This window comes from Neovison vison, chromosome 9, assembly GCF_020171115.1.
Source record: "Neovison vison isolate M4711 chromosome 9, ASM_NN_V1, whole genome shotgun sequence".
Lineage (NCBI taxonomy): Eukaryota > Metazoa > Chordata > Mammalia > Carnivora > Mustelidae > Neogale > Neogale vison.
The window spans coordinates 71,791,749-71,810,355 of NC_058099.1; the positions used below are offsets into that span (position 1 = coordinate 71,791,749).

At 37.6% G+C, this 18,607-nt stretch overlaps 1 protein-coding gene across 1 annotated transcript in view; it reads left to right on the forward strand.

Annotated features, from left to right (window-relative positions):
- The window catches only part of ZNF782 (zinc finger protein 782), a 39,270-nt gene extending 29,819 nt beyond the window's left edge, over window positions 1-9,451 (forward strand). The window contains exons 4-5 of the mRNA XM_044265715.1: window positions 430-525; window positions 6,167-9,451. Coding sequence (XP_044121650.1) covers window positions 430-525; window positions 6,167-8,016 — 1,946 coding nt within the window. The 3' untranslated portion in view covers window positions 8,017-9,451. The remainder of the gene's footprint in view (window positions 1-429; window positions 526-6,166) is intronic.
- Window positions 9,452-18,607: the final 9,156 nt, after the last annotated feature.

Here is an 18,607-nt window from a genome sequence, read left to right on the forward strand (position 1 = left end):
GTGATAATCCTAGGACTCACATCATTTGTTTTCCTATTTCAGGTATTTCTGTCTGCACTGCCTGGTATCTAAAGTCTAAAAACCATTTTATATAGTTTGTACACTTTTTTAGATGTGTGGTATGGAGAAGTAAATCAGTTCCTTTTACTCTGTTATGGCCAGTTTGGAAAGTCCTTCTAAACGCTCTTCTTTAAAAGATAGACACTGAGCATTTTGGAATTTAACATTACTTAGGCTTGTGATTTAAGGGGTTAAGAAGATTGGTGCTTTATAAGCATTAGAAGATATTTTTTGTGATCATTCCCCTCCCAGAAAAGTTGTAGTGAGCACCCTAAATATGCCACTTTTGAAACTATACCTTACTTCACATTCAGAAACAGTGAAACCTATGCAACTAAACTGAAGTGCTAAATTATTTCCCATTTATAGGGTACTGCTTTGCAAAACCAGAACTGATCTTCACATTGGAACAAGGAGAGGATCCATGGTTATTAAAGAAAGAATGTCTAAGAAAAAGCTCCCCAGGTGAGTTATTGAATACTGGCAGAACACATCCAAGAAAATTAGATCCAAAGTGATCAGCTAAAAAAAATAATAAAACCAAAGCAATCAGCTGGAAGTGAGCTGTTTAAAATGTTTTTCAGCGCTGTCCTTTTAGAGTCTTCTTAAATTACAAAAATAATAGATCTAATAAAATGTGAGGGGGGGGGCCAGTTAACACAAGGAGTGGATTGTAAGCATGTTGATGTTCTCATCTTAAAAGATGGGAAGCTGAAAAGTTAAATAATGAATTCCATACTCTTAACAGTAAAAACATAAAAACTAAGAAAAATTAATAAAACTACTAAAATCGAGAATCAGCAGATTAGAAAAGAGAAAGGAACCATAATTTTTCACCATATGATAATGTGTTACTAGTTGTCATCTAAATATATAGATAATTAAGAAATTATATAATATAATTGGAAAGGATAACTACTGGAACAAACCGCAGCCTTCCTAATTATTAGAAGTTAAATATGTTTAATAGAGCAAAGATAACAGACCTATTAATAGAAAAGTTTCTTTAAAAGCTATACAGAGTCCCCAATAATATTATGTGTCAACTATACTTCAAATTAAAAAAAAAAAGAAAGAGAGAGCAAGTCCTCAAGACAACTACCACATACCACATTCATTGGTTCTTTTTGCTACTCATATAGTCATAGTTAACAGCTAAGATTTATAACATGAAATGATTGGTACAAAGCAAAATCAGCAAAATGAAAAGGGACGAAGTCCAGAGGAAACCAAGTGCAAGCTTCTAAGATCCCCAACAGTGAATGTTGTCTACCTGGAAAGTTCATAGAGACTAGGTGCTTGAGAACCATCTCAAAATCTTAAGTTTGTAGATGCCAGGCAAGGGCTAATCTTCCAAGCCAACTATCTAAGGGTAACAGTCTCAGGCCTGCTGTGTTAAACATTTTGCACAAAAGCTATGCAAACACACTACATAATATACAGTAAGGTAAACATACCTGCCATATCAACTAATGAAAATGAATTAAATTCACCTATTAAGATAATATCCCATCAAATTGTATCAAAGATATATATATATTTGATATAATTTATATATATATATATCTTTGATACAATTTGATGGGATACAATATATATATATAGTTTGAAATATAGCCATGAATTGTTAAGCCAAAAGCATTTTAAAACTCAATATTTATTTACGTAATACTTAAGAATCAGTTCATGTCAAAAACAGATAAGAAAAGGGATATTTTGATAAAGCTAAAAAAGCTAAAAAAGTTTTAAAGGACATTGAAGTTTTCAATATTATGTACCAAATGATCAGGATTCATAAAATAAAAGCTGGCAAGAGTTATAAGGAGAAGTAGGCATACATTAGATATAATAAAGCTTAATATGCCCCTCTTTCATACCAGACTCAGTGGGGTCTAGAATACGGCTCGGAAAACTATCCCTAGGTCAAATCCTGCCTGCTGCTTTTTTTGGTAAGGAAACATTTATTGGAACACACAGCCATGTCCATTTGTTCATGTATTCGCACTACAAGGCAGAGTTGAGTAACTTCAGTTTGAACTACAGAAACAACATAGGCTTTAACTGCTCAGGTTCCCTTCTATGTAGATTTTTTTCAATACAGCACATGTAAATATATTTTCTCTTTCTTATAATTTTCTTTTATGTAGCTTACTTTATTGTAACAATACAGTATATAATACATGTAATACATAAAATGTGTTCATCAACTTTATGTCATTGGTATAATTTCTAGTCAACAGCAGGCTATTAATAGTTAAGTTTTTGGTGAGTTAAAAAAATGCATATTTTTAATTGCTTTGGGGGTTGGCACCCCTAATCTCCACATTGTTCAAGGGTCAACTATAATTGCAATAGAGACTGCATGACCAGCAAAGCCCAAAACATTTACTCTCTGGCCTTTTACAAAGAAAGTTTCCCAATCTCTGGTCTAGACATTATCTAGCATATTTGATAAAAAAAAAAAAAAATCTATTAAGTGTCTTTCAAAACTCTATTTTGAAAACAAAAAATAAACCTCCTTTTAAATGGCCTTGGAACATTGAGAAAATGTAAAGTATTTTAGATAAACGTCAATAAATTCCAAAAAGCAGATATACTATTGTTCAGTAACACTAATTGCAAACCATATGAGAAAAGTTAAAATCCCTCTATCTTAAAATCAGTGATGAATATATATCTTTCAAAACCCTATTTTATCAAAAGGTAAATCAAAATTATACAATATCCTGAAGTTTTTACTAAAAAAACATGTCTTGGGCTGCCTGGGTGGCCCAGTGGGTTAAGCCTCTGCCTTTAGCTCAGGTTATGATCTCAGGGTCCTGGGATTGAGTCCCACATCGGGCTCTCTGCTGGGAGGGAGCCTGCTTCCTCCTCTCTCTCTCTCTCTCTCTCTCTGCTTGCCTCTCTGCCTACTTGTGATCTCTCTCTGTCAAATAAATAAAATCTTTAAAAAAAATGTCTTATTAGAACCTTTGAACTGTAGGTAAAGCATAAAGCAGTGCAAAATTTTTCATCTCATATACAGTTGACACTTGAACAGCACAGGTTTGAACTATACAGATCTACCTATACATGGATTTTTTTCAATAAATGCAATAAAGTACTGTAGACGTATTTTCTTTTATTTTCTTAATAATATTTTCTTTTCTCTAGCTTACTTTATTGTAAAAATACAGCATATATAATACATGTAAATTACAAAATATGTGTTAACTGTGTTTATCTTATTGGTAAGGCTTCTGGTCAACAGTAAGCTGTTAGTAGTTAAGTTTTGGGGGAATCAGAAGTTATACACAGATTTCCAACTGCATGGGGAGTGGTCAGCACCCCTTGGCCAGTTGACCCTTGAAACACATGGGTCAAGTGTACTTTTTTTTTTAAGATTTTTATTATTTATGTATTTGATAGACAGAGTTCACAAGTAGGCAGAGAGGCAGACAGAGAGAGAGGAGGAAGCAGGTTCCCCGCTGAGCAGAGAGTCTGATGCGGGGCTCAATTCCAGGACCCTGAGACCATGACCTGAGCCGAAGGCAAAGGCTTCAACCTATTGAGCCACCCAGATGCCCCTCAAGTGTACTTTTTTTTAACAAGAAAGAAAGTTGTAAAAGAAAGCTTAAGTAAAGTAAAAAAATGTAATACAAAGTATAATGGTATCAATTATATAGCAAAGGTAATCCTTGGAATAAAAGTAAATTAAATAGCTAACCTCAGCCAGAAAAAGGAAAGAAATCAGAAGGGGACAGATTCTTACTTGTGTAATAAAATCTTGGAATATTTTAGCCTCTACTTCATTTCTTTTGTAAACTCTTAAATCATGTGATGGATGTGTCAAGTTATTGAATGAGATGAGCTCCTTTTCTCACCTGGATTATGATTCCCCTCCAAAAGAACTGTCTGTTTCATTCTTCTACTTTGATATGTATCATTATATGATAAATATTTTTAATAACATTGTAGATTGATTCCAAAATGAGATGGAGATAACTATTTCATACTGATTCATTCAGAAGACACTATTCATAAATGCAATGCCCAAGTCAAATTTCTAGGATTTTTTGAATCCTCAGGCTAGGTCAACAATCGATCTGAGCCTTTCTATAAGCTCCCTAAGTAATTCTGAGCACACTGCTTTTTATGGACCACTGATATATTACAGAAGGATGCAAAGAATATCATAGTGAGGGTTTCATTTTGGAAAAGTGAGCAAAGCTGCATAAAATATATTTCATATCATATAAGGTACTGTTGATTAAAAGATGAACCAGTATTTTAAATACAACCAAGAAAGAGAAAATTGCTGCTTATTTAACTATGGACATGCCATTAATTTTAAAAATGACTCCTAAAGAAAAAAAAAAAGACTCCTGATTTGGGTTGTGATAATTTACTTTAAAAGTCATGAGTCACAGGGCACTTGGGTGGCTCAGTTGGTTAAGCCTCAGCCTTTGGCTCAGGTCATGATCTCAGGGTCCTGGGATTGACCCCATATCGGGCTCTCTGCTCAGCGGGGTGCCTGCTTCTCCCTCTCTCTCTGCCTGCCTCTCTACCTACTTGTGATTTCTCTCTGTCAAATAAATTAATAAAATCTTAAAAAAAAATCATGAGTCACAAATATGGGCCCTCTCTGTATATCCCTTGTTAAAATAATGATATAGGCAGAATGGTACTTCTTTCAGATTTTAAAGTAAATATTGCTTAAATTTGTAAGAAGATATTAGAAGTCTTTCTGTTATTAAGTTTAATGAAGATAGCTTTGCTGTACCTGAAAGGCATCTAGATTCTGTATAGTTCTAATACTAAATTGGAAGTCAGTTCAGGGAAAGAGTGTGCATATAAAGTTACTGCTGGAAAAGAACCTTTAATGGGGACCGATAATAAGATTAGAGCAGGAAAATACTATGGACGGGTGGAATGGTAGCTAAAACACACAATGAACATGTAGTTAATGTGACATTTTCCCTGAATCACTTAAATCTTTCATCTTTTGGTGCCTAGGATAATATATTCAAGGCTTTCTAATATTTTTAGGGTAGGCCTGATGTTTTTGCTAGGAGTGTGGGTAGTAAAAGGGCAATAACAGTCAAATATGCATAAGAAACTTATGGTGAATAAATACAAAGGATACTTGTAGTTTTTTAGGGCCAGTTTGAAGCATGATCTTTACTTAAGGTTCTCAGTCAAAAAAAAAACCTAGCTATGTTGGAAAAAAAATACCAAAGATTGGGCAAGCAGGACTAGTTTGGGGAAAATAATGAGCAAATTGAAAAGAGAAAAGTTGGTTGAGGTTTGATGACCAAGAGATATTCACTATTTAATAATAATACCAAGGTACCAGAACCAGGATAGACCAGTGACTCCATTATAGGTGGAAAAATTACTTTAAGTCCCATCATTTTGTTTTCACTTCTACTGATACACTTTTTCTGTGAATAATACCACAGAGAGAATTAAAGCATGGCAAGTAATTGTTTTTTCACCATGAGGAAGTTGGTCCCATTATAAACTTAGTGTTGTTATGTAGACTAGCAAAAATGGAGCTCCAAATGTAATCATATATTCTAATGATTATGCTACCGTTTTAATCTATATTTGACTAAGAATCTAGACTCATATTTTTCCTTAATGCAAATTCTATCTCCAGTAAATCCATTGAAAGCCTTTTAATCTACTTAGTTTCATAATCTTTGTTGAATTCATCCCATTTACTACTTTTTTCCTGTCTTTTCTGTTCCCAAGAACCAATTCTCTCAAATATATTCTACATTCTTCATTGTTCCGTTCCTTTATATCTTCTTCTTTAACCAGCTTTGAAAACTATACCTTAAGATGCCAAATCATATGTATATTTATTTCTAGTTTCTTCCCACTAAAAAACTTTTTTCATTTTTTTGGTTTTGGGGGTTTTGGGGGGTTTTGGGGGGTGGGTTTTGTTTTTTGGGTTTTTTTTTTTTTTTTTGCAAAAAAAGAATATACACTTGAAATTACTTTATTAACCTGAGCCAGAAACTGAGGCATCAAATACATGATAGGGCATACATCTATAAGTCCCATTCCATAAGAAGTATGTTAAATATCTTAAAGTATTTTTAATTTTCTCATTTTTTAGAAGACTCCCAACCTAATCAACATTCAGAGAAGAGCCTAGAAAACCAAGGCAAATATTTGTGGCAAGTTTTGTTCACCAACAAATCATTGACTACAGCAGAACCATGTAATCTGGACATAAACATTTTACCTGCAAGAACAATGCCCTATAAATTTGATACTACAGGGCCTACCTACCTGCGTCTCAGCTCATTGGCCCCACACTATCAATATTCAAGAAAGAAGGCTCATAAGCTTACTGAGAAATGGCTTCTTAGTATTAAGGAGGGCAGAACTAATACTAGCGAGAAATCACTTGTCTATAGTAAAAATGTGAAATCCTTCAGTCATAAAGAGAAAGTTATTCAGCATCAAGCAATTCAGACTTTGCAGCAAGCTTCTGAGTACAACGAATGTGGAAAAGCTTTCCTTGAACAGACTGCTCTCATTGCATCTGAAAGTATTCACCCAAAAGTGAAATCTTATAAATTCAGTAAATTTGGGGTAAAACAATGTGATAAATCAACTTTGATAGTCTCTCATAGCAATAATCCAGAAGAGAAGAGTCATTGTGAATTTAATGAATATGAATGTGCCAAAAACAGAAATAATTTCAGTAGGATCATGCAAAGAACTGACACAGAAGGGAAACCTTTCAGCCAAAAATCACACAGAGAACATCAGAAAATTCATATAGGAGTGAAACCCTTTGAATATGGAAAGAATTTCATCCCTAATCCAGGCCCCCCAGTGCATCAGAGAACTCACACAACAGACAAATCCTCTGATTATGACACATGTACAGGGGCATTAGGTTGCCAGTCAGCTTTCAACATACATCAGAGAACTCACATAACACTGAAACCCTATGAATGTAATGAATGTGGAAAACCCTGTACTATGAATTCATTCCTGATTCAGCCTCTGGAAAGTCACACAGGGGATAAAACCTATGAATGTCATGCATGTGGGAAAGCTTTCAGTGAGAAATCACGCCTAAGAAAACATCAAAGAACTCACACAGGAGAGAAACCTTATAAATGTGATGGTTGTGAGAAGTCTTTCAGTGCAAAGTCAGGTCTAAGAATACATCAGAGAACTCACACAGGGGAGAAACCCTATGAGTGTAATGAGTGTGGGAAGTCTTTCAACTATAAGTCAATCCTCATAGTACATCAGAGAACTCACACAGGGGAGAAACCCTTTGAATGTAATGAATGTGGGAAAGCTTTCAGCCACATGTCAGGCCTAAGAAATCATCGGAGAACGCACACAGGGGAAAGACCGTATAAATGTGATGAATGTGGGAAGGCTTTCAAACTGAAGTCAGGTCTGAGAAAACATCATAGAACTCACACAGGGGAGAAGCCCTATAAATGCAATCAATGTGGGAAAGCTTTTGGTCAGAAATCACAACTCAGAGGACATCATAGAATTCACACAGGGGAGAAACCCTATAAATGTAATCATTGTGGGGAAGCTTTCAGCCAGAAATCAAACCTCAGAGTGCATCACAGAACTCACACTGGGGAGAAACCCTATAAATGTGATGAGTGTGGAAAAACTTTCAGGCAAAAATCAAATCTCAGAGGACATCAGAGAACTCACACAGGGGAGAAACCCTATGAATGTAATGAATGTGGAAAAGCTTTCAGTGAAAAGTCAGTCCTAAGAAAACATCAGAGAACTCACACTGGAGAGAAACCCTATAATTGTAATCACTGTGGAGAAGCTTTCAGCCAGAAATCAAACCTCAGAGTACATCAGAGAACTCACACAGGGGAGAAACCCTATAAATGTGATAAATGTGGGAAAACTTTCAGCCAGAAATCCAGCCTTAGAGAACATCAGAAAGCCCACACAGGGAGTTGATCATCTGAATGTAAAGAATATGGAAAAACTTTGAGCCAGAAATCAAATCTCACAATATAAAAGAGAAAGAGAACCCTGTGAATAGAATAAACTATTGCAAGTTCCTCTGCAAGATACCAATCTTCACAAACATCAGAGAACGTACACAGGAGAGAAATTCTTGGAATATATTTTATATGGGCAGTCTGTCATACAAAGTGCAGTCCTCATTATGGATCAGAGAACTCACCCACCAAAGAAATGAAATCACAGAAAGAATGAATGTAAGAAATACTCTGTACTCAGTCCTCAGAACACTCACACTGCAGAAAAGGTCTGGGAATGTAATAAAATGTGAAAACTCTGCGTCAATTATCAAAATATACTCATCATCAGATAAATGATACAATAAGAAAACTGAGAGTGTAATAAGTGTTTGATAACTTTTAGCCAAAAGCCACCTTCCTTAGTACAACAGAAAATACGTAGAGGTTATAGACCTCACACTATTTCAACACAAAAAACAAGGTAATGGATGTGGGGAATTTTTCTATTATAAATCAGCCCTCAGTTTGACTTACACAGAAGTAATCCCCATATGCCATATGCCATATGTCTAAATATGTCTAAATCCCCATATGCCTTATGTCTAAATTTCTCAACCAGTGTCATGCAAATGGTGTCATATTAATAACCTCTGGCTAGTAGGATGTGGGTGTCAATGATCAGTCTCATTTAATACATTCCTCGAATTAATGTTTTCTACTGTCCCTTATTAGAATGGAGTAGAGATTTCTCCCAGTGAAATCATGGGGCTCATGCACTGAAGATGGGAGAGTACAAGATGGAAGGAAACAGGGTAAAAGAGTGATTGGAACGGTTTTTTCCCTCCATGGAACCAGTCTTTTTGCAGCAAGGATATAAATTTGTTACTGAGTTTCTACAGGCTTGAGTACACTCTATACTGACATATACTCACCAAACCCTCAACTAATAAAGCCTAGGAATATGATTTCTGTGGATATCTAAACTCAACATATATCAGAAACCTGACAAAGGAGAAACCCCTGACAATATCCTGAATGACCATAGTTTTTATCCACAACTCCTCCTCATCAGTCAGGTAAATACCAGTGGAAGAAACTCAACATTTCAATATATGTGGGAAATCCTTTACCAAAAAATAATATCTCATCAAATATCTGATAATTGAATTGTAAACATATGAAAGTTTTCCAACAGGTTGTCAAATTTTAATCTTTCTCAGAATGTGTTACAGGGGGAGAATCTATCAATTTGAGAAAGGTAAGTAATAGCATCTACTTAGAAATTGTTTCATAAAAAATTGTTTCATATGTATTATGAAAACAGTTAAACATAACAGTATTGATAATGTAGATATTCACTAGAATAAGAAGCTTTAAAAAGAAATAAAAAATAAGTTGCATAAACTGAACAGCGTTGAATATATGTGAATATTTTCTGATTCCTCTATTTTTTATCTATGTGTGTTTGTATATGTGCATGCCACTATGCCACTTACCAGGTATTTATAAGTGTACTGAAACCCAACATCATTATAATAGAATTACGTACCCCATGCTCAGTAACTGTTCTGACATCAGCTACATTTTACCACATGTAGATTAATAAGTCTTTTACAGGAAATCTCTGAATGGACAGAATCCCATACTACATTTCATTTCTCCTGCTGCTTTCTCCCATGTACATCTAGGGAAGGATATTGCTACTAAACAGTTTTCAAAGAAGCCAAACAGTGTTTTCTGTGTACTTTCGTATTATCTCAGGGTCGCCATGCTAAAATATGGAAAGAGCCTAGATGTCCTTCAAGAGATGAATGGATAAAGATGTGGTTTACACACACACATGTACACACATGCACATATATACCCAATGGAATATTATTCAGCCATCAAACAGAAAGAAATCTTGCCATTTGCAGCAATATGGATGGAACTAGAGGATATTATGCTAAGTGAAAGAATCAGAGAAAGACAAATACCATGTGATTTCACTTATGTGGAATTTAAGAAATGAAAAAGATGAACTTGGGGAAGGGAAGCAAAAATAAAACAAGAAAGAGGGAGGCAAACCATAAGAGACTCAACTATAGGAAACAAACAGGGTTGCTAGAAGGGAGTGGGTGGAGGGATGAGGCAACTGGGTGATGCGTATTGAGGAGGATACTTGAAGTAGTGTACACTGGGTGTTGTATGGAACTGATGAATCTCTAAAATCTACCTCTGAAACTAATAATACAGATTTGTTAATTAAATTGAATTTAAATAAAACAGTAAATGATTATACAGTCAGTTAAGCAGGTAGGGGGATATTTCATGTGAAGATGTTTCAAGGACTAAACTGGTAAAATAAGCTTGTGAACATTAAAATACATAAAATGAAAAAAAAATTTCAGCATACACACACATACACACATCTTCAATGTCACCGATTATTTTCTCAGCAGTATCAAGTATACTGAGGAGCCCTTTGAAGGCATTCTTCACTTATGATACTGTGTTTTTTATTTCTAGCATTAAAATTTTATTAAAATTTCTATCTCTCTGCTGAAATAACCTATCTAATCATGCATGTTGTCTAGCTTTTCCATTAGAGTCATTTTATATGATATCTGTCCTTCTCTGGCTCAACGAAGCAACTGCTTGGGCCCTTGCTTCTCCCTGCAGCCACCTAGCTCTCCAGAGTCTGGGTTAGTTTTTACCCTGCCATCTCAGCTGATGCATTCAAGAAAACGTACTAACTTAAAGTCTGCCTGGCTGTATTCTTATTGGATGTTCTCTACTTATCTGAGCTAAAACTGAAAATTTTAAATGGATTTTTGATAAATGTTCCAGTGTAATTTGATGGGAAAGGATAACTATTTCCAAAAATGGTGATAAAATAATTGGATAATTGTGTATTTTAAATATACCTTTATGTTTACATCATAATTAAATACTTAATTCAAAATGAAATATAGACCTAAACAAAATAGCTAACAGTACAATATTTGTTAGAAAACAGACAAAAGTGTAATTTTACTTTGAGACCCAATAGTAAAGCAAAAAGATAAGTTGAAGTTTATGAATTTTTAAAGTGCTTTTCAAGATTTTATTATGAAATTGGAAAAAAACACAGATTAGGAGAAAATGTCCCTAATAGATCTGACAATTATATCTGATAAAGTACTTGTATCCAGGGGGGGACAAGATGGTGGGGTACTAGGAAGAGGCATCTTTTCAGCTGGTACCCCAAAGTGAGCTGATTACCTACCAAAGAACTCTGATCACCCATGAAATCAGCCTGAGATCAGAATTATACACGTCTGGATCTCTACAGGGGCAGAAGACGCCAGTGAGCAGGTAAAGCAGAATGGGAACGGCGGACTGATATCAGAAGATAAACAAAAGGGGGAGGGAGCCACCAGAGGCGACCGGTGGAAAAGTAATACCCCAATACGAGCGAGAGTGCCCTGCATCTGGGGACCAGCATTAACTTGGAGACTGGTTGAAAGCACTCCAAAACAGCAAAGGATTGCAGGGGGAAATTGTGGGAATCGGGGAGGCTAGGGACAGGGGCTTAAGTCCCCGGTCCCAGACGGCCTCCCCGGCGCGGAGGCAGAGAGAGTGCGGCGGAGAAACCAGCTCCTGGTCCCTAAGCCGCCAGCGCGCCCCAGAGCGCGAGGGTTCCGGCTCCTGTGAGGGGATGGGAGCTGCACCGGTCTGCAGAACGCGCATTAGCCCTCCACAAAGCTTGAGATGCGCGTGCACGTCCCTCGAGCTCTTCCGGGTTACTAAGGCCCGGGGTCGCTTCTTGACCTGCGCCATTGTTTCAAAGTCTAAGCTGCGGGCGCGCGGAACTCTTCCCCGGACAGAGGCGCGCAAAAGCCCAGCCTGCGGCTTACGGACCAGCACCCCGTTCTCAGTGCCCCAGACGCGCGCCCGACCCACAGCCGCCTCTGAAAAGAGGTGCACGCGGGCCGGCGGCAAAGTGTGCGATCGCTGCTTGGAACCTCTCTGGCGGTCAGGAGCTCCCAGACAGCCACCACTGCCTTGGCTTTGGGGACTAGCAAAAGATCCTGTGCCCCCAGGGTCTGCAACTTGGAACCTGCACCGCCAGCATCCAAGGAGGAATTTATTCAGCTTCTGCACCCAGACTGAGGCTTCTCTCTGAGACGGAGATCAGGGTGCGGTTTGATTTCTTTTAATACTACAAAAACCATCAAAGGCGGTCAAGGTGAGAAGAAAAAAAGTGAACAAGCAAAAAAAAAAAAACCGCCAGAGAACAAAAGCCTGAAAAAAACTAGTTTCCCCAGAGCCCACCCCCTTGAGGAGGGCGGGGGGACTCAACTCAGGAAACATCATTGACTGACAACCCACGTGGCAGGCCCCTCCCCCAGAAAACAAACCAAGAAAGAAAAAAAAAAAAAAAGGACTACAAGAGAACCACCACTACTTCATAAGAAAACTTGTATTATTCACTCGTTTCCTCTATTCCGGTTCATATATATATATATATATATATATATACATATATATATATATTTTACACATAGGTAATTTTTTAACCTATTTACCACCACAGCGAGCTGCACAGTACATCAAATTCCATAATACCTTTCTAACCTGAACTTTTTGATACATACACCTATGTTTTTCTTTTGCATTTTTATTTTTTGAATTCCTTTTTTTAAAATTTTAGTTTAGTCTAGTATATTCCTTTTTATTTTTATCCTCTAATATTCATATAGAGTTAACTTCAAAGTAATCCCCTTTCCCCAATCAATACTACCCCTATAGGTAAACCAATTTTTAATCCCCTTTATCTTAGGAAAGTTGAGTCCTTTAACAAAGATATCAAGATATATCCAGGAAGAATCAAAACAACCTTCCTCGCACACACTGAGAATTTATAAGAACTCTCCCATCTTCTTCCACCAGTGTTTCTGTGTTTTTTGAGTTTGTCCTGATAGCATATAAATTTTACACTTGTGGTTCTTTTTGATGAGGTTCTTTCTTTATTTATATATATATATGAAGAAAAGATATATATATATATATATATATAAGAAGAAAAGAATATATATATATATATTCTAACAATCTAACAATGCATATATTCTTTTCTTCTTTCTCTTGCCATATAATTGTATCAGTCTTTCTATCTCTTTTTGTTTGTCTACTTCATAAATCTTACCTTGGGGCCCACCTGGGCTGAACCTTCTCTTTCATCTTCCCTTTCTTTCCTGTCTCTCTCTCTCTTTTATCTTTTTTTCTTCTTCTTTTTCTTCTTTTCCTTTTATTCTTTTTCTTTTTCTTTTCTTTTGTCTCTCATTTGGGTGGGGAATCCTGATTGCTCAGAAGTGTTCCAGGGTGCACCTTGACTGCACCAGAGTTGATACATCCAGCTACATCTGTTCAGTCTTCTCCCACCAAAATGACTAGGAGGAGGAATGCCCAACAGAAGAAAAATACAGAGGATGGACCTTCTGCAACAGAGCTAACGGCTATCAACATAGACAATATGTCGGAAAGAGAATTCAGGCTAACAATTATCCAGGCAATAGCTAGGTTGGAGAAAGCCATGGATGACCAAACAGAATTGATTAGGGCCGAACTGAAAACGACCAGACAGGATGTTCACAATGTTAGGGCGGAGCTTAAAGCTACCAGGGAGGAGGTCCACAATGCTCTCAATGAGTTCCAATCTAATCTAAACTCTCTCAAAGCTAGGGTAACTGAGACAGAAGATAGAATTAGTGATCTGGAAGACAAACAGATAGAGAGAAAGGATCAGGAGGAAGCCTGGAACAAACAGCTTAGATCCCACGAAAGCAGAATCAGGGAAATAAATGATGCCATGAAGCGTTCCAACGTCAGAATTATTGGAATTCCTGAAGGGGAGGAGAAAGAAAGAAGTCTAGAAGATATCATGGAACAAGTCCTTCATGAAAATTTTCCGAATCTCGCGAATGAAACCAGCGTTCATGTACTAGAGGCTGAACGGTCTCCACCCAAGATTATACACTCCAAAAAAACATCACGACACCTGATAGTCAAATTGAGAAATTATAATTGTAGGTATAATCTCTTGAAAGCCGCCAGGGCAAAGAGGCTCCTTACTTACAGAGGGAAGCCCATCTCTCTGTCCACAGAGACCTGGCAAGCCAGAAGAGGCTGGCAAGATATATTCAGGGCACTAAATGAGAAGAACATGCAGCCAAGAATACTTTATCCAGCAAGACTGACATTCAAAATGGATGGAGAGATAAAGAGTTTCCAAGACCGGCAAGGCTTAAAAGACTATGCAACCACCAAGCCGACACTGCAGGAAATATTAAGGGGGGTTCTATAAAAGAGGAAAAATCCTAAGAATAGCATTGAACAGAAATATAGAGACAGTCTACAGAAAGAAAGACTTCAAAGGTAACTCGATGTCAATAAAAACGTATCTATCAATAATCACTCTCAATGTGAATGGCCTAAATGCACCCATAAAACGGCACAGGGTTGCAGATTGGATAAAACGACAGGACCCATCCATATGCTGTCTACAAGAGACCCATTTTGAACCTAAAGATACACGCAGACTGAAAGTGAAGGGGTGGAGAAGCATCTTTCATGCCAATGGGACTCAAAAGAAGGCTGGGGTAGCGATTCTCATATCAGATAAATTAGACTTCAAACTAAAGACTGTAGTCAGAGATACAGAAGGACACTACACAATCCTTAAAGGGACTATCCACCAAGATGATCTAACAATTGTAAATATCTATGCTCCCAATATGGGAGCAGCCAATTACTTAAGAAAACTGTTAATCAAGATAAAGAGTTATATTGATATGAATACACTAATCGTAGGAGATCTTAACATGCCTCTTTCAGAATTAGACAGATCATCAAAGCAGAAAATCAATAAAGAAACAAGAGCATTGAATGACACATTGGACCAGATGGACCTCATAGATATATACAGAACATTCCACCCTAAAACAGCAGAATACTCATTCTTCTCAAGTGCACACGGAACCTTCTCCAGAATAGACCACATACTGGGTCACAAATCAGGACTCAACCGATACCAAAAGACTGAGATTATTCCCTGCATATTCTCAGATCACAATGCTTTGAAACTGGAGCTCAATCACAAGGAAAAGTTCCGAAGGAACTCAAACACCTGGAAGCTAAAGACCATCTTGCTTAAGAATGCTTGGATCAACCAGGAGATCAAAGAAGAACTGAAACAATTCATGTAAACCAATGAGAATGAAGACACTTCGGTCCAAAACCTATGGGATACAGCAAAGGCGGTCCTAAGGGGAAAATATATAGCCATCCAAGCCTTGCTCAAAAAAATTGAAAAATCCAGAACACACCAGCTGTCTCTACACCTTAAAGAACTGGAGGATCAACAACAAATCAAACCAACCCCACACATAAGAAGGGAAATCATCAAGATTAGAGCTGAGATCAATGAGGGAGAAACCAGAGATACAGTAGAACGTATCAATGAAACTAGAAGCTGGTTTTTTGAAAGAATCAATAAGATCGATAAGCCACTGGCTACACTAATCCGAAAGAAAAGAGAGAAATCCCAAATTCATAAAATTATGAATGAAAAGGGAGAGATCACAACTAACGCCAAGGAAGTAGAAACAATCATCAGAAGTTATTACGAACAGTTATATGCCAATAAGCTTAGCAACCTAGATGAAATGGATGCATTCCTGGAAAAATATAAACTACCAAAATTGAACCAGGAAGAAATCGACAACCTGAATAGACCGATATCTAATAACGAGATTGAATCAGTGATCAAAAACCTTCCAAAAAACAAGAGCCCAGGACCTGACGGATTCCCTGGGGAATTCTACCAAACCTTCCAAGAAGAAATAACACCTATTCTCCTGAAGCTGTTTCCAATAATTGAAGCAGAAGGAAAACTTCCAGACTCTTTCTATGAAGCCAGCATTACCCTGATCCCCAAACCAGGCAAGGACCCTACCAAAAAGGAGAATTTCAGACCAATATCACTGATGAATATGGATGCTAAGATTCTCAACAAGATCCTAGCCAACAGGATCCAACAGCACATTAAAAAGATTATCCACCATGATCAGGTGGGATTCATCCCTGGGCTACAAGGATGGTTCAACATTCGCAAATCAATCAATGTGATACAACAAATTAATATGAGAAGAGAGAAGAACCACATGGTCCTCTCGATGCAGAAAAAGCATTTGACAAAATCCAACATCCGTTCCTGATTAAAACGCTTCAAAGTATAGGGATAGAGGGAACATTCCTGAACCTCATCAAATCTATCTATGAAAGACCCACAGCAAATATCATCCTCAATGGGAAAAAGCTTGCAGCCTTCCCGTTGAGATCAGGAACAAGACAAGGATGCCCACTTTCACCACTCTTGTTCAACATAGTATTAGAAGTCCTAGCAACAGCAATCAGACAACAGAGAGAAATAAAAGGTATCCAAATTGGTAATGAAGAAGTCAAACTCTCTCTCTTCGCAGATGACATGATTCTTTATATGGAAAACCCAAAAGACTCCACCCCCAAACTACTAGAACTCATACAGCAATTCAGCAACGTGGCAGGATACAAAGTCAATGTGCAGAAATCAGTGGCTTTCTTATACACTAACAATGAAAATACAGAAAGGGAAATTAGAGAATCGATTCCATTTACTATAGCACCAAGAACCATAAGATACCTGGGAATAAACCTAACTAAAGAGGTAAAGGATCTGTACTTGAGGAACTATAGAACACTCATGAAAGAAATTGAAGAAGACACAAAAAGATGGAAGACCATTCCATGCTCTTGGATCGGAAGAATAAACATTGTTAAAATGTCTATACTGCCTAGAGCAATCTATACTTTTAATGCCATTCCGATCAAAATTCCACCGGCATTCTTCAAAGAGCTGGAGCAAATAATCCTAAAATTTGTATGGAATCAGAAGAGACCCCGAATCGCTAAGGAAATGTTGAAAAACAAAAATAAAGCTGGCGGCATCATCTTACCTGATTTCAAGCTTTATTACAAAGCTGTGATCACCAAGACAGCATGGTACTGGCATAAAAACAGACACATAGACCAGTGGAACAGAGTAGAGAGCCCTGATATGGACCCTCAACTCTATGGTCAATTAATCTTTGACAAAACAGGAAAAAATATACAGTGGAAAAAAGACAGTCTCTTCAATAAATGGTGCTGGGAAAACTGGACAGCTATATGTAGAAGAATGAAACTCGACCATTCTCTTACACCGTACACAAAGATCAACTCAAAATGGATAAAAGACCTCAACGTGAGACAGGAATCCATCAGAATCTTAGAGGAGAACATAGGCAGTAATCTCTTTGATATCAGCCACAGCAACTTCTTTCAAGATACGTCTCCAAAGGCAAAGGAAACAAAAGCAAAAATAAACTTCTGGGACTTCATCAAAATCAAAAGCTTCTGCACAGCAAAGGAAACAGTCAACAAAACAAAGAGGCAACCCACGGAATGGGAGAAGATATTTGCAAATGACAGTACAGACAAAAGGTTGATATCCAGGATCTATAATGAACTCCTCAAACTCAACCCACACGAAACAGACAAACACATCAAAAAATGGGCAGAAGATATGAACAGACACTTCTCCAATCAAGACATACAAATGGCTATCAGACACATGAAAAAATGCTCATCATCATTAGCCCTCAGGGAGATTCAAATTAAAACCACATTGAGATATCACCTTACACCAGTTAGAATGGCCAAAATTAACAAAACAGGAAACAACATGTGTTGGAGAGGATGTGGAGAAAGGGGAAACCTCTTCCACTGTTGGTGGGAATGCAAGTTGGTGCAGCCTCTTTGGAGAACAGTGTGGAGATTCCTCAAGAAATTAAAAATAGAGCTTCCCTATGACCCTGCAATTGCACTCCTGATTATTTACCCCAAAGATACAGATGTCGTGAAAAGAAGGGCCATCTGTACCCCAATGTTTATAGCAGCAATGGCCACAGTCGCCAAACTATGGAAAGAACCAAGATGCCCTTCAACGGATGAATGGATAAGGAAGATGTGGTCCATATACACTATGGAGTACTATGCCTCCATCAGAAAGGATGAATACCCTGCTTAGCGAAATAAGTCAAGCGGAGAAAGACAAATATCATATGATCTCCCTGATATGAGGAAGTGGTGATGCAACATGGGGGCTTAAGTGGGTAGGAGAAGAATCCATGAAACAAGATGGGATAGGGAGGGAGACAAACCATAAGTGACTCTTAATCTCACGAAACAAACTGTGGGTTGCTGGGGGGAGGGGGGTTGGGAGAAGGGGGGTAGGGTTATGGACATTGGGGAGGGTATGTGCTTTTGGGTAAATTGGAAGGGGAGATGAACCATGAGAGACTATGGACTCTGAAAAACAATCTGAGGGGTTTGAAGTGGCGGGGGGGTGGGAGGTTGGGGTACCAGGTGGTGGGTATTATAGAGGGCACAGCTTGCATGGAGCACTGGGTGTGGTGAAAAAATAATGAATACTGTTTTTCTGAAAATAAATAAATTGGAAAAAA